A 17,719-nucleotide genomic window follows, 5' to 3' on the forward strand; every position below is an offset into this window, starting at 1 on the left:
ATACACCTTCCCATCTTCTTTTCCTTGTATAAGCCAGAACTGTTTGAACAGGCATTCTCTGCTGACAGTACAGGTGCCCAATGCACCCTTGCTGTGGCCACACATATAGATACACCTTCCCATCTTGTTTTCCATGTATCGACACCCTTCTCTGGCTCTGTAAGCCAGAACTATCAATCAATGAAGAGGGAGTAGAGATAGAGGGAAAACAAGTAGATGGGAGGGTGCACTGAAAGGGAACCTGTCACCAGGTTTGGCCGATAAGAGATACGGCCATCATCTTTCAGGGCTGATATACAGCATTCTATAAGACTGTATATCTGCACCCAACCCGACCTGTGAGAGAAGAAAAATAACCTTTATTATACTCTTATCGGCCTAAAACTCAATGTAGACAAAACCAAACTCATCATCTTTCCCCCATCTCTCGTATCCCTCCTACCTGATCTACCTATTATGGTAAACGGCATCACGCTCTCTCCCGCACCTGAAATCCGCTGCCTCAGGGTAACTCTCGACTCTGCCCTGTCCTTCAAACCGCATGTCCAAACTCTTGCCACCTCCTGTCGCATCCAACTCAAAAATATTGCCAGAATCCGTCCTTTCCTCAGCCCATAATCTATTATTATTATTATTATTACTAAAACTCTTGTGTATGCCCTCATCATCTCTCGCCTCGACTACTGCAACACCCTCCTCTGTGGCCTCCCCGCTAACTCTCTTGCACCACTCCAGTCTGTCCTCAAATCTGCTGCGCAGCTAATCCACCTCTCTCCTCGCTACTCCCCTGCTACTACTACTAACACTGACCTACAAAGCCATCCACAACCTGTCCCTCTCTATATCTCTGAACTAATCTCCCAATATCTTCCCTCACGTAATCTTCGATCCTCCCAAGACTGCCTACTCTCCTCCACAATTATTCGTTCCTGACAGAACTGCTTCCAAGATTTCTCCCGAATATCCCTCATCCTCTGGAATTCCATGCCTCAACACGTCCGATAATCCACCACCCTCGGATCCTTCAGACGGAACCTGAAAACCCATCTCTTCAGGAAAGCCTACAGCCTGCAATAACCATTCTGCCGCCTCACCACCACCCGAGCTGCCGCCTCACCACTGCCAGAGTTGCCGCCTCACCACCACCAGAGCTGCTGCCTCACCACCACCAGACCTGCTGCACCCCCGACCTTCTGTCTCTTTCCCATTATCCCGTAGAATGTAAGTCCGCAAGGACAGGGTCCTCTCCCCTCTGTACCAGTCTGTCATTGTAAATTTGTTTACTTTAACGATATCTATAACTCTGTACGCAACCCCGTTCTCATGTACAGCACCATGGAATTAATGGTGCTATATAAATAAATAATAATAATAATATTGGCCAAACCTGGTGACAGGTTCACTTTAAATGTTTGGCCACACTATGGGTGCCCCAAGCGCTGTGCTTGCTTTGAACAGTCATTCCATGCTGACAGACTCCCTTTAAGTGCTGCGGTCGCTACTAATTAGCCAAGACCAGAGTTATTTCTGATCCCTGTCATTTTTCATCTGCCAACTACGGTCGGCAGCACTGATAATTGAGCAGTCATGGTTTCCATACCTGCACATTCATAGGAATAAAAACCATAGTAGGTTTCAGGTTAAAGACTCTTTTCACCTTTTGAGACAATTTTTGTTACCTATATGTTTGTATTTTGCAATCAAAATCATTCTTTCAATTGGAGATCATTAATCATTTTTTATAGTTTGCTTTCTATAGCCCCAGTGGGGCACGGTCTATTGCTGACTGCAGAATGATTAGATTGAGGGTTCGTCAGCCATCCCGGTATAGCAATGTATCAAGGAATTTGTAACAGTTTTTTAATCTTTTTCTGAGCTCCTATCAGCTGATTAATGACCACAGACAACATTAAAATTAAATGTGCAGAAATAAAGAGCCTATAAAAATCAAATGGTGCAACATTTTTATTGAAACCCAATTGCACAACTGAATGAATTTTAGCCTTAAATACATGCATTTAAGAAATAAAATGTCCCTGAAGGTGGAAACCCCCTTTAAACTTCAGGATGACGGGTGAGAGTTTGGGTCACCATGAAAGCAAAAGCGGCAACTGGATGTCGCCCACGATTTAAGCGCGCTTTTAACTTGCAAATATAACTTGCAGAGTTAGTGATTAATTGGTGGAAAATATTTTTATCCTGAGTGTATCCCACTCATTAAAAGAACAGACACCTACATGGAAAACTCCAGCTGTTTTATGTATTTTTGATGGTACAGATGAAAATCAAGTGTTATGGATATTGTGTTAATAAGCCATTATAAAGTAATCTAATATTGGTCTTCTACTTCTAGGTTATGTTGCATTCTTTATTTTATTAAAAATACCATCTGTCAATGGTTACTCTAGCAGCTTATCTGCAATACTCATACAATAAACAGGAGGCTTCACATCACAGGCTGTAAAAAATGCTGAACTTACTGGCAGTGGTCCAGCCAAACGTCTCCTCCCCGCAGCCAAGCGCCATGGTCCTGGTTCTTGTAAGCAATAAAGTGCTGGATTATTGCAGGTACTCTTGGCTTGAAAGGATCAGCATCTTGATGCGGCCCATACCTGGGCAAGAGTTAAAGATACGAAAAACAGACTTCAGGGCCCGCGGATATTAACAACTGTATTTTAATAATGTACTTTATTGTTTTACTGCAAAGCAAGAATCCAGACTGGATTGTTGATTATTAAAATGATATCGTGTAAGTATTGGATTACAGTCGGCTACTTTCTGGCCTCCATGGCATTTCCTTAATTTCCATAACATAAATATTTAGATAACAGATAAAAGAATTAATGTAATATTAAGTTGCAACTTTTGTATATAGCCTATTTCAATGGAATCTATCACTATTTTTTTTCCTATTAGACAGCAGCATTAAGTTGAGGCAGAGACCCTGATTCCAGGGATGTATCACTTACTTTACTGGGTCCTGCAGTTTTTGTTTTTTGTTCTGCAGATCTAGCCGTTCTCTGAATGTTGAGCTCCATATAACCCCGCCCACACCACTGATAGACCGCTACACAGTAGGCTGGCAGAAAGCTTTTACCACAGGACTGGCGTAGAGCAAATGAAGTGCCAATATTCAAAATGGGGACAAAAACTGAACTCGGTAATTATAGGCCAGTAAGCTTAACCTCTACTGTGGGTAAAATCCTGGAGGGCATTCTAAGGGATGCTATACTGGAGTATCTGAAGAGGAATAACCTCATGACCCAGTATCAGCATGGGTTTACTAGGGGCCGTTCATGAAGAGGTAAGTTCCGGACTGGACCAAGGGAATCCAGTGGACGTAGTGTATATGGACTTTTCAAAAGCTTTTGATACGGTGCCACACAAAAGGTTGATACATAAAATGAGAATAATGGGGATAGGGGAAAATATGTGTAAGTGGGTTAAGAGCTGGCCGGGTAGAGGGATAGGAAACAAAGGGTGGCTGTTAATGGAACACACTCGGACTGGGTTGCGGTTAGCAGTGGGGTACCACAGGGGTCAGTATTGGGCCCTCTTCTTTTTAACATATTTATTAATGACCTTGTAGGGGCATTCAGAGCAGAATTTCAATATTTGCAGATGACACTAAACTCTGCAGGGTAATCAATACAGAGGAGGACAATTTTATATTACAGGATGATTTATGTAAACTAGAAGCGTGGGCTGATAAATGGCAAATGAGCTTTAATGGGGATAAATGTAAGCTCATGCACTTGGGTAGAAGTAATAAGATGTATAATTATGTGCTTAATTCTAAAACTCTGGGCAAAACCGTCAATGAAAAAGACCTGGGTGTATGGGTGGATGACAAACTCATATTTAGTGGCCAGTGTCAGGCAGCTGCTACAAAGGCAAATAAAATAATGGGATGCATGAAAAGAGGCATAGATGCTCATGAGGAGAATATAATTTTACCTCTATACAAGTCACTAGTTCGACCACACTTAGAATACTGTGCACAGTTCTGTTCTCCGGTGTATAAGAAAGACATAGCTGAACTGGAGCGGGTGCAGAGAAGAGCGACCAAGGTTATTAGAGGACTGGGGGGTATGCAATACCAAGATAGGTTATTACACTTGGGGCTATTTAGTTTGGAAAAACGAAGACTAAGGGGTGATCTTATTTTAATGTATAAATACAGTATATGAGGGGACAGTACAAAGACCTTTCTGATGATCTTTTTAATCATAGACCCGAGACAGGAACAAGGGGGCATCCTCTACGTCTGGAGGAAAGAAGGTTTAGGCATAATAACAGATGCGGGTTCTTTACTGTAAGAGCAGTGAGACTATGGAACTCTCTGCCGTATGATGTTGTAATGAGTGATTCATTACTTAAATTTCAGAGGGGACTGGATACCTTTCTGGAAAAGTATAATGTTACAGGGTATATACACTAGATTCCTTGATAGGGCGTTGATCTAGGGAACTAGTCTGATTGCCGTATGTGTAGTCGGGAAGGAATTTTTTTTCCCCAAAGTGGAGCTTACTATTTGCCACATGGTTTTTTTTTGCCTTCCTCTGGATCAACATGTTAGGGCATGTTTGGTTAAGCTATGGGTTGAACTAGATGGACTTAAAGTCTTCTTTCAACCTTTATAACTATGTTACTATCTAATCAGTGGTGGGGGCGGGGTTATGCAGAGTTCATGAAGATGGAGGACTACAAGTCTGAAGGTTTACTAGTCCTCTTGATAAAATCACTTTTATCAGCAGGAGATTATGACTAAACTATAGCAAACAGTCCAGTAAGTGACAAATCACTGGAATCAGGGTCACTGTCTCAACGTCATGGTCCTTTCAGAGTAGGTGACAAAACTTGGTGACAGATTCCCTTTAAAAGTGTGTAACATGTTTAGCTTAATTTTATTGATATGTTCTGGCTACGTGCCTGTTCTCATGACCATGTATTACTACAGACAGATAATCAATCTTCCTAACTATAAAGGCCTGTCCACACTGGGCAATTATTACTATAATCTGAGAATGATCATTGTGATAACTGCTTAGTTTTAATTCCCAAATTGGGACAAGGACCATAATATGTCAGCTCTATGCGGTTGTTGACAGGATCGATAAATCCTGTTCGTAGCCGATCTTACATTACCATTCTACTACCTACTGCTCACTAGACAACAACGATACTTCACGGCAGATTCCCACCAGCTCTAGGTTATGATTATTATGGAAATGTCAATCATGTCCTAGAAAATGTGTATAACGCAAACCAGTAGTAAATGAGAAAGAACTTTATTTATATCTTGTGAATAAAGAACAAGTTTCATAAAGGGGTTTTCCACGATTGACATTTATCATCTATTGACACAGTGCTGATCATTAGAATGGGGGTCCAGAGTCTCATGTCCTCCACATTCCACAACCTCAGTGAGGAGGAGTTCGGAAGGGCCAGCAGGGCACATGCTTGACCACCAATCCATCCAAAGTCAATGGGCTGACAGAGGCTTCCCAGAACTGTATTTGGCTATCTTCAGTAACTCCATAGTTTATGAATGAAGCATCATCATCAATACTAGACCGCTGATCCTTTTGAACTCCTCCTCACCATGGTTGTATAGTGAGAAGAAATTAAAGGGAACTTGTCACCCCCCCAGGGAGTTTTTCAGCAAAGAGCCACCTTCAGCAGCACTAAGGCTGCATTCTATGAAGGTGGCTCTTATGTTTCTGATCCATAGTAACACTGAAATATTGACTTTTATAAATTGCGCCCCATACCTGTATTGAGTCCCAGAGGTGTGGTGTCTCCCCCTGTTTCAACCGCCTCCCAGCCGTCCATCATCCCCCTCTTGCGACTGTGCACCACCTCCTGTGTTGCTGTTACATGCCCTGCGCCTGCCCCATCTCCTCCTCCTCTTTCCTCCCTCGGTAGCGTCTGATGAGCTGAGCTCCCCACACGCAGTTCACTGGTAGGTCAGCTCACCAGACGCTGCCGAGGGAGGAAAGAGAAAGAGGAGGAGAAGGGAGATGGGGGCAGGTACCGAGCATGTAACAGCAACACAGGAGGCGGCGCACAGACGCAAGAGGGGGATGATGGACGGCTGGGAGGTGGCTGAAACGGGGAGACACCATACCTTTGGGACTCAATACAGGTATGGGGCAAATTTATAAAAGTCAATATTTCAGTGTTACTAGGGATCAGAAACATAAGAGCCACCTTCACAGAATGCAGCCTTAGTGCTGCTGAAGGTGGCCCTTTTACTTAAAAACGCCCTGGGGGGGGGGGGGGGGTGACAAGTTCCCTTTAAGGGCTTGAGACCCCTGTTTTAGTGATCAAAAGCATTCCCAATCGATCAGTCATTTAATCATCTATTCTGTATCTAATTTGGAACAACCCTTTAACAGAGAAGTTTTGCTAGGTGTGAATGAACTAAACTGGAGTGAATTATAGTCAAATATATAGTATAGTAGGTCGTAAGCCTGGCTTTACATATGCAATAGCTGTTGGCCAAACTGCAATTTCTCTTGCCCAGCTCCTGCATACATATGACAATGGGGAAAGCAGAGAAAACCAATACAAGACAGTTCTGGAGGCGACTTATACCTTGGAGAAAAAAAGGTTTGGAGGAGTAAAATTCAATCTGCCGAGTATTCCCTGACATCCTTTGCTGAGAGGGAATCGGAAGGCCCCATACACATTAGATAGTCGACTGAACCTAACGAACAATATCGGCAGGGTTGGCTGACATTAATCTAATGTGTAAGGGAACCGGCAGTGCAGACTAAGACAGTACTCCTCTTCTGTCATAACTGTTTCTACAGATGTGGACATGTCAGAATGTGATGCTGAAGATACATATAACCTGAGAGATCAGTAATAGGGTTGTCCAGACAAAAATCTGCAGTCACTTTATGTCACAATTCCCTATAACAGCTAAGTGCAAGCGGGCAGTCATGTGACCGAATACATGTGATTTACATACTTGCGGTCACATGCCAACTAGACATGTCCACCTTCTCTCGATTCACTTCTACTGTGAGGAACCAAACTAGTTGGCACGTGCCCGAAAGTATGCAAATAGTATACATTTGATTATGTAACCGTCTGCTCATACCGGCAATACCAAAGAAACGTAGCGTGACACCCTGCACAGCGCGCACCGTCACAGCTCCGCAGTCTGTACTCACATACAATGACTGCAGACGTTAGTCCTTGGACTACCTCTTTAATATCTGTGGTATGGAAGCTTTCTAGGAACAGTTATCACAAGTGAAATAACTGCATCAATATGTAATAATAATAATTTTTATTTATATAGCGGCAATATATTCCGCAGCACTTTACAATACAGCTTTGCATTCCCTAAATATTATTATCATAATTAACAGGAAAAAGAAGTTTAAGGAATTTTTCCTTAAATCAAATATTATTGTACTGGCGTGGGACACATATTGGATTATATGAATACAAGTAATTACCGTGCACCAATCAGTGTGAGGATCGGTCTCTTATCCTTGTCACTGGCTTCAGTTGTTTTGACCCCGTTATCAATAATCATTCCAGCCTGGACATACAAATGGGAGATGTTAGAGACGCTATTGACATAGAAGACTATTTACAAATCACACAATTGGTGATTAAAGAGAATATTACATTATCATGTCTATAAACGAGCTCAGGATGAACTATCTTGGAGCATGAGATTTGTGAAGGAGGCCCCTAAGTCATAATATCCTGCTTTATTTCCCATCAGATGAGTGCTGAATATGAGAAGCAGGTGAAGGGCTAACTCCTCATGAATACATCAGATGCATAATTAAAAGTCTGTTGTATTTTTTTGTGCCTAATGCACAAATGATATGATATTTGTTGGCCCATTTATTGGTCCTGTCCCTGTAATATAAGCTGTCCTTACACCTGACAGCATATGTAGGCCATAAATCCACTTTAAATGTTATTGCCTTGACATACAGCTGTAGCAAAGGTTACATTTATTCAGACAATACTGGGATATCATGGCACAAAAAAGTGTAATTGGACACATAAGCTTGACAAGGACCATAGGTTTGTGCAATGTTACGTTGTATCTAATTCTCTTAACTTGTCACCAAATGTTAGCTCATATCATGATGATGATGAGTCAAGATAACCTTTCCTCCAGCTGTATGTTATATCTACTATGTTAAGGGGTAACGTTTATCCATGCTGACAGTGACATGCATGATATTGCAGTGTAAGGAGACTTATATGCCATGCAAAGCTCATCTTGGAAATTAAATATCCAAATCAACTCTTCAGAGAGGAAGAAGACTTGAAGTAGCAAACCTAAAAGTCAATACCGAATGTTTAACAAGCCTTGCCATATGACTTAAAATAAAAGCCAAAAAGCCACAACAGAATCTCAAATTACAGATATGTGTTTCGGGGTGCTGACCCTCCTCAGTGCAAAGTATTAGATCTGATTTGGCTGTTTGAGAGGCCTCTGCCTGGGGTTCAAGTGGTAACGTTTCTCCTTATGAAGAGTGACGTTCCTGACATGCTGTGTAAGTAGACCTATGGGCCATGCAATGCTCCTCTACAAAATTAAATATTCAAATATCCTCTTCATTGAGGAAGAGGACCTGAACTCTAGTGTCACCTGTTGGAAGTAGCAATCCTAAAAGTCAATGTTGACCCTTTAACGAGCCTTGCCATATGACTTAGGATAAAAGCCAAACCAGTAGAGTTCAAGTCCTCTTTCTTTCTGAAGAAGCAATTTGCATATCTGCTATGTTAGACTTACCCTGTAGTTGGAGTGTGCACGATTATTATGGAATTTTCCTAAGGGAGTGAGTTCTGATTTTCCGGGTGCGTACAGTCCCTCTGAAGGCCCAGTGGGTACATGATGAAATATGAACCAAAATCCAGTTTCCTGGAAACAAATCATAATGTTTTAGTCAAGCACTATGAAATATATCATTATTACTTCTGTTAAACTAAATTATATTATTCTATTAAATCTATAATAAAACATTACTTGACATTCTGCAATAATTTTCCAGTGGTATGGATTTAAAACAAAGAATGGTTAGGATTATGGGAAATTTCACGATTTTATGTCTTTTAGAGCTATGTAAACCTTTTATATCTCCTCAATGGTCATAAAACAGAGCTGACCTGGCCAGAACATCAAGGTGAGAATTAGAAAGGCTAATAGAGCCTTTAATTTTTTAGCATGCTTCAGTAAACCAAACTCAGCAGGAGCTTGTAGTGGATTCCAAATGTAAGGTAACATATTCCAGATGGACGTCTAATTTATGTCGGACTCTACTTCTGTTGCATGATTAAGCTACCTTAAGAGTCTTAGAGCTTTACTTACTTCTGAGCCAGCTGCTGAGCAGTTGATGAGGTTGTTATTGGGATTGGCGATCCAGAAGGTGGAAACAGCACTGGGAATACAAGAAGTGGAAAATAAGTGTCCTGCTCATGCCGGAAAATAAGTGTCCTGCTCATGCCTGAAAACAGCTATTGCAGCTGATCGCTGTCTTTAGTTTCTACACATTGATGTCCAAAAACTAAAGGATTCATATATTCTATAAGCATCTAGCCATAAAATATAGAATTACTTTTAATAAGAAAAATAAGGCTGGGCTGGGGCGGGACTGAGGCGTGTCAAGAACCGCTCATCAAATTCACGACAAGCAGTTCTTGCACCAGAAGTTGTATTTGTAGGGTGGTGCACATAGAACTATATGCAAACTTGTCCAATGCTCCTGATTCATGAAAAGGCCTTCACCTTTTCTTGGCTGACTCCAGCACATCTTGTTCAACAAGACCGGCGTTGCTCCTTGGGCCCGTAGTGTAGTATAAACATATACATACGTTTATGTCAAGGCTAAATAATAGCTAAAGTAATGGCAAAAATATTAACAATAGCACTGCATCTCACCATATTCTGCCAACTTACTTGCAGTCCTGCCTTGGTTTTGCTATATACCCAGGATAGGATCCTTCAGTTATAGTCTTGCACATTTTATTATCTCTGTCAGAAGGCAGTAAAGTCCCAGCTTTGACCAGAAGACCTAGACAATGGTCAAACGTGTTGCGCTCCTCAGGGCCATCTTCAGTGAAAAAGCAATGACCAAGAGTGTCATAACCCACAACGTCCTTTACCTGAATGAAACAAATAAAAATTACTGTAAAACATACAAGACCATTCATGGAAATTAGTACTAAACAATACTAAAGAGCCTAAAACTACAGGTAACTTAGTTCCTCCTTATTTAGTCAGAGCTCCTACCCTACATTTTCAATGATAATGCAACTAAAGACGATCAATGTTCAATTTTCAGTTCTGATTACCGTATGGTGAATTAACTTGTTGGCAATGTTGACCTCTAATTATCTATATTACAGCAATCTATTGCTTGCTTTCCTTTTTTCTTATTTGCTCATCTTTGACCAATGCACTGAGAGTACCTACCAGCAAACCATTGGTGCCATGGACTGTAACACAGCGAGAAAATGCATGGTGGATGGAGATATCCTTCACATAAGTTGGAGGGTAATAACCTCCCTTCTCATCCACATCACCAGCAGTGTGGAAGTGGATGGGGTAATGTCCCATTGATTGTTGTCCCATGTGTTTCAGTTCCATACCTTCCAAATGAACAGCTCTAAAGCCTTGGCCAATCTGAAATCGACAAGATAAGCTATAATTTACAAATGGACAAATCTTCCAATACATTAAGTATTAATAGTTTATTGATGACATACCTTAATATGACCTCCAAAAGTATCAAAGTCAAAGAATTTACACACAGTGTGATTGTAACAATTTTCTTCCATTTCTCCAAAAATGACAACATTTCTGCTAAGAAGCCCAACTTCTGCTCTCATATCAACTCCATCCATTTCTTCTCCGATATGGAGATACTTAGCTTGTCCTAAAGAATGTAAAAGGGATTTCCATTAGTTATTTAAGAAAAAAAAACAAAAACATTAATTTCTTCTGCTAAAATCTTCTCACCTCTGATTTGGCAAAAACACACTTGTAATTTCGCTAACAGAATCCCCTTGTAGATCCAACAATAACAGATGGTCTCATATTAACTTCTAGCTCGGCATTCACTTCAAGAAATTCCATTATAATGTATCACTGTGCAAACAAGTAAGCTGACGAGTTTGTTCTCTATATAATTTCACCCTACATATGTAAATGTTTTTTATTGTATTTTATCCTTTAGGATATTCCTTCACTTTAAGATCAGTCCAGCTCCACTCCCACCAACCCTAACAATGATGAGAACCCATCACTGATAAAATTCTGAATCTCTCTAAGGCCAGTTTCACACATTCAACAATCAGGATCCGTGTTTGAACCACAATGTCTAGACTGACTATGAGTCTCCTGACATGGTCTCTCCAAGTCTATACATGGATGATGCTGTCAGGTTCAGGTCTGTAGACTTTTGGTTGTTCAAAATATTTGGGTCCATAAATGAACCCAGAATGTTGGACATGGAAGACCGGCCTTGGAAAGTAAAACATCAGTTCCACCACCACTGCCTCTTTTTTATTCTTAGGGTCATTGTGAGTACCCATTGGTCACACCTCAACTAATCAAAAAATATTGGTACATTCTAAAAAAAAAAGTGGAGAGAGAGAGAGAGAGATTGATTTGTTTTTTTTTTCATTTTTAAAATTACAAAAAAGAAAAACTGGCCAATACTAAATTTTGGGCACCCTTGGAGATTTGTGTGCTCAGGAAAACTTTGACCAAGGTTTCAGACCTTAATTATCCTGTTAGGGTTATAGCTTGTTCACCATCATCGTTAAGAAAGGCCAGGTGATACAAATTTCCCAGCTTCAGAAAAACCCAGCCTCCTCTAACCTTGTGCCAAAAAACTGCAGCTATGGGCTCTTCTAGGCAACTACCTAGCACTCGGAAAATAAAAATGGTGGAGGCCCACAAAGCAGAAGGCTATAAGAAGAGAGCAAAGTGTTTTCTAGTTCCCCTTACCTTCGTTCAAAATCTAATTATTTAAATTAACAGACCAAAGCAAAATTTCAGTGAGAGCTTCTCGACAGATTGCTAGAGAAGCTAATCAGAACCCTGCTTGACTGCAAAAGATGTGCAGCAAGATTTAGCAGACTCTGGAGTTGTGGTACATTGTTCTACTGTTCAGAAACATCTGCACAAATATGGCTTTCATGGAAGAGTCATCAGAAGACAACCTTTCCTGCATACTCACAATAACATTCAGGGTCAGGAGCATGCAAAAGAACATCTAAACTAGCCTGATGCATTTTGGAAACAAGTCCTGTGGACCGATAAGGTCAAAATAGAACTCTTTCGCCACAATGATCAAACGTATGTGTGGATAAAAAAGGGCGCAGAATTTCAGGAAAATAGCATATCACCAACCATTCAGCATTGGGGTGATTCAATCATGCTTTGGGGTTGTGTTGCAGCCAATGGCATGGGGAACATTTAATGGGTAGAGGGAAGAATAGATTCAATGACATTTCAATAAATTCTTGATATAAACAGAACACCATCTATAAAGAAGCTGACGTTGAAAATAGGATGGCTTCTACAAATGGATAATGATCCTAAACACACGTCATAATCCACAATAGACTACCTCAAAAGGAGCAAGCTGAAGGTTATACAATGGCCCTCACAATCCCCCGATGTGAACATCATTGAAAATCTGTGGCTAGACCTCAAAATAGCAGTGCATGCAAGACTATCAAGAAATCTCACAGAACTGGAAACATTTTCCAAGTAAGAATGGATGAAAATCCTTCAAACAAGAATTGAAAGACTCTTATCTGGCTACAAAGAGCATTTACACGCTGTGATACTTTCAAAAGAGGGTGCTACTAGGTACTAAACATGCAGGGTGCCCAAACTTTTGCATCAGCCCATTTACCTTTTTGTAATTTTTAAAACCTGAAAATATATATCTTTTTGCCTAAAATACAAAGGAAAAGTGCCATCTTTAAATTTAGGCTTTTTAGAGATCATTTCATCTTCAACTTGCTTCACTGTTCACAGTAATAGGAATTTTGACCAGAAGTGCCCAAACTTTTACATGCGATTGTGCTCAAAATGTAGTTATATGTCATACGATAACGCTTGCATCTATTACAAAGGAATTATATTTTAGTAGGTGTGTTTGATCCTCTGTAGCATTGTAGGTTGATTAGAACACGTAAGTAGCAGTAAATTGCAGGATCGCATTAATGGAAAAAGTCACAGAAGCCATTTATTTTGTCTGTCTCTACAAGGAATTTTGGAAAATACTTGATTTAAGACATTTGCAAGATAAAAATCTGAGAGAGATTCGTGAATATTTGAAATGATGAGGAATGCTGAAGGACACGGCACATCAAGACATGTCTAGCCATTTCATTTCTCTACCTGCTTTGAAGCTGCCTATCACATATGGTCCCCGTTTTGCTCTCTCCTACTAAAATTCCATCGTAAAATTCCATTGTCGCTGAGAATTAGAGGATTACTAGACACAACATTCTCAGCCTGGTTGCGTGCAATGGTAGAACTTGTCTTCTTTGTCAAGTTTGTGGAGCACATAAATGCCTATACTCTCTGCTTTGTATATAGTGCACCTTTTATTACAAATAGTAAAATCTTCAATCGAACAATGGTAAACCATTAAATCTGCATAACCAAAGGAATGATGAGGAAACTGCATAAAAGCCCCCGTAAATATCCGGAATTCTATTAACATATCAGCAGGAACCTGGAGCGTACGACTCATATTTACATCTAGTAGATCTTCTACTCCAGGTTAATGCTCCTCAGGTTATTCTTTATTCAAACAATAGATCAGATATGATTTTCTCCTTATTATATATTTTCATATGTATGATATGAAAAGTGTGATCTCTCAGCAAGAACTGCTCAGGCTTGGTTAGGGAAATTCCTTTCTATCTATGACCTCCGCTAATGACCTCAGGTTAGCATCCTCAATAATCAGAACCTCCCACTCCCGTCTCCAAGACTTTACACGTGCTGCGCCGATTCTTTGGAATGCACTACCTAGGTTAATACGATTAATCCCCAATCCCCACAGTTTTAAGCGTGCCCTAAAAACTCATTTGTTCAGACTGGCCTACCGCCTCAATGTATTAACCTAACGATCCCTGTGTGGCATATTTATAATAAAAAAAAAAAAAAAAAAAAAAAAAGGTTCCTCGCATCATGTTCTCATACACTTTATGCAGTATTAGCCCTCTGTGTCTGTACTGCTACATACTTAGGCAGATAACTGGTTCATGCAGCTTTACATGAACACCTGAGCCTTACACTATAGCTGGTCCGAATAACTAAAGCAATTGTTACCATCCACCTCTCGTGTCTCCCCTTTTCCTCATAGTCTGTAAGCTTGCGAGCAGGGCCCTCACTCCTCCTGGTATCTGTTTTGAACTGTATTTCTGTTATGCTGTAATGTCTATTGTCTGTACAAGTCCCCTCTATAATTTGTAAAGCGCTGCGGAATATGTTGGCGCTATATAAATAAAATTATTATTATTATTATTATGACCTGGATTCTGCACCCAAATTATCTAATCAGTTTCTGATATTGTTATCAAATGTCAGGAGGTGGACACTGCACATATATAAACTATTTCTAGATTACTGGGTTGTGGCAGAAAATATTCAGCCAAGAATGTTATATTTATTCAGCTCCCAATGCCAAAGCAATTAACATTTCTTTCAATTGAAGGCCTCATTTCAACAGCTAGACATATTTGACACAGACTCAACAGTGTAGCGGAGAGCGATTCCTGCTACACTCACAGTCAGCGCCCACCTCAAAGCGATGGACAGGAAAGTACATGGCGATGTGGGGAGTACAAAGTGGTGGGAGTGGGGAAAAGAAGTTGTCTCATCCAAAACCACTCCACTGTGCCCTGCACCGCTCCTCTCACCTGCACGTTTGGCTCAGTGGTTCACCAAACTGTGGCCAACTGCTCCTGCTGCTTTCACTGTCAACGTCAAACCCCTAAGAAGTCTGCCCTTAACCCCTTTACCCCCAAGGGTGGTTTGCACGTTATGGACCGGGCCAATTTTTACAATTCTGACCACTGTCCCTTTATGAGGTTATAACTCTGGAACGCTTCAACAGATCCCGGTGATTCTGACATTGTTTTCTCGTGACATATTGTACTTCATGATAGTGGTAAAATTTCTTTGATATTACCTGCGTTTATTTGTGAAAAAAATGGAAATTTGGCGAAAATTTTGAAAATTTCGCAATTTTCCAACTTTGAATTTTTATGCAATTAAATCACAGAGATATGTCACACAAAATACTTAATAAGTAACATTTCCCACATGTCTACTTTACATCAGCACAATTTTGGAACCAAAATTTTTTTTTGTTAGGGAGTTATAAGGGTTAAAAGTTGACCAGCAATTTCTCATTTTTACAACTCCATTTTATTTTAGGGACCACATCTCATTTGAAGTCATTTTGAGGGGTCTATATGATAGAAAATACCCAAGTGTGACACCATCCTAAAAACTGCACCCCTCAAGGTTCTCAAAACCACATTCAAGAAGTTTATTAACCCTTCAGGTGCTTCACAGGAATTTTTGGAATGTTTAACCCCTTAAGCCCCGAGGGTGGTTTGCACGTTAATGACCGGGCCAATTTTTACAATTCTGACCACTGTCCCTTTATAAGGTTATAACTCTGGAACGCTTCAACGGATCTTGGCGATTCTGACATTGTTTTCTCGTGACATATTGTACTTCATTTTAGTAGTAACATTTATTCGATATAACTTGCGTTTATTTGTGAAAAAAACGGAAATTTGGCGAAAATTTTGAAAATTTCGCAATTTTCCAAATTTAAATTTTTATGCCCTTAAATCACAGAGATATGTCACGCAAAATACTTAATAAGTAACATTTCCCACATGTCTCCTTTACATCAGCACAATTTTGGAACCAAAATTTTTTTTTGTTAGGGAGTTATAAGGGTTCAAAGTTGACCAGCAATTTCTCATTTTTACAACACCATTTTTTTTTAGGGACCACATCTCATTTGATGTCATTTTGAGGGGTCTATATGATAGAAAATACCCAAGTGTGACACCATTCTAAAAACTGCACCCCTCAAGGTGCTCAAAACCACATTCAAGAAGTTTATTAACCCTTCAGGGGTTTCACAGGAATTTTTGGAATGTTTAAATAAAAATGAATATTTAACTTTTTTTCACACAAAATTTATTTCAGCTCCAATTTGTTTTATTTTACCAAGGGTAACAGGATAAAATGGACCCCAAACATTGTTGTACAATCTGTACTGAGTACGCTGATACCCCATATGTGGGGGTAAACCACTGTTTGGGCGCATGGCAGAGCTCGGAAGGGAAGGAGCGCCATTTGACTTTTAAATGCAAAATTGACAGGAATTGAGATGGGACACCATGTTGCGTTTGGAGAGCCACTGATGTGCCTAAACATTGAAACCCCCCACAAGTGACACCATTTTGGAAAGTAGACACCCTAAGGAACTTATCTAGATGTGTGGTGACCACTTTGACCCACCAATTGCTTCACAGAAGTTTATAATGCAGAGCCGTAAAAATAAAAAATCATATTTTTTCACAAAAATGATCTTTTCGCCCCCAATTTTTTATTTTCCCAAGAGTAAGAGAAGAAATTGAACCTCAAAAATTGTTGGCCAATTTGTCCTGAGTACGCTGATACCCCGTATATGGGTGTAAACCATTGTTTGGGCGTATGGCAGAGCTCGGAAGGGAAGGAGCGCCATTTTACTTTTCAATGCAAAATTGACTGGAATTGAGATGGGATGCCATGTTGCGTTTGGAGAGCCCCTGATGTGCCTAAACATTGAAATCCCCACAAGTGACACCATTTTGGAAAGTAGACCCCTTAAGGAACTTATCTAGAGGTGTGGTGAGCACTTTGACCCAACAAGTGCTTCACAGAAGTTTATAATGCAGAGCCGTAAAAATAAAAAATCATATTTTTTCACAAAAATAATCTTTTCGCCACCAATTTTTTATTTTCCCAAGGGTAAGAGAAGAAATTAGACCACAAAAGTTGTTGTGCAATTTGTCCTGAGTGCGACGATACCCCATATGTGGGGGTAAACCACTGTTTGGGCGCATGGCAGAGCTCGGAAGGAAAGGAGCGCCATTTGACTTTTCAATGCAAAATTGACTGGAATTGAGATGGGACGCCATGTTGCGTTTGGAGAGCCCCTGATGTGCCTAAACATTGGAACCCCTCACAAGTGACACCATTTTGAAAAGTAGACCCCTTAAGGAACTTATCTAGATGTGTGGTGAGCACTTTGACCCAACAAGTGCTTCACAGAAGTTTATAATGCAGAGCCGTAAAAATAAAAAATCTTATTTTTTCACAAAAATGATCTTTTCGCCCCCAATTTTTTATTTTCCCAAGGGTAAGAGAAGAAATTAGACCACAAAAGTTGTTGTGCAATTTGTCCTGAGTGCGACGATACCCCATATGTGGGGGTAAACCACTTTTTGGGTGCATAGCAGAGCTCGGAAGGGAAGGAGCGCCATTTGACTTTTCAATGCAAAATTGACTGGAATTAAGATGGGACGCCATGTTGGTTTGGAGAGCCCCTGATGTGCCTAAACATTAAAAACCCCCACAAGTGACACCATTTTGGAAACTAGACCCTCTAAGGAACTTATCTAGATGTGTTTT

The 17,719-nt window shown here is 40.3% G+C and overlaps 1 protein-coding gene across 2 annotated transcripts in view; it reads right to left on the reverse strand.

The window, feature by feature from the left end:
- The window catches only part of CEMIP (cell migration inducing hyaluronidase 1), a 137,860-nt gene that overhangs the window by 23,718 nt on the left and 96,423 nt on the right, over nucleotides 1–17,719 (reverse strand). For both annotated transcript variants that reach the window (XM_069766198.1, XM_069766199.1), the window contains exons 12-18: nucleotides 10,753–10,922; nucleotides 10,460–10,669; nucleotides 9,944–10,149; nucleotides 9,356–9,425; nucleotides 8,780–8,908; nucleotides 7,476–7,561; nucleotides 2,481–2,612 (exon numbers count right to left, since the gene is read on the reverse strand). In XM_069766198.1, coding sequence (XP_069622299.1) covers nucleotides 2,481–2,612; nucleotides 7,476–7,561; nucleotides 8,780–8,908; nucleotides 9,356–9,425; nucleotides 9,944–10,149; nucleotides 10,460–10,669; nucleotides 10,753–10,922 — 1,003 coding nt within the window. The remainder of the gene's footprint in view (nucleotides 1–2,480; nucleotides 2,613–7,475; nucleotides 7,562–8,779; nucleotides 8,909–9,355; nucleotides 9,426–9,943; nucleotides 10,150–10,459; nucleotides 10,670–10,752; nucleotides 10,923–17,719) is intronic.

The sequence above is a fragment of the Ranitomeya imitator genome, chromosome 4 (genome assembly GCF_032444005.1).
Source record: "Ranitomeya imitator isolate aRanImi1 chromosome 4, aRanImi1.pri, whole genome shotgun sequence".
Taxonomy (NCBI): Eukaryota; Metazoa; Chordata; class Amphibia; order Anura; family Dendrobatidae; genus Ranitomeya; species Ranitomeya imitator.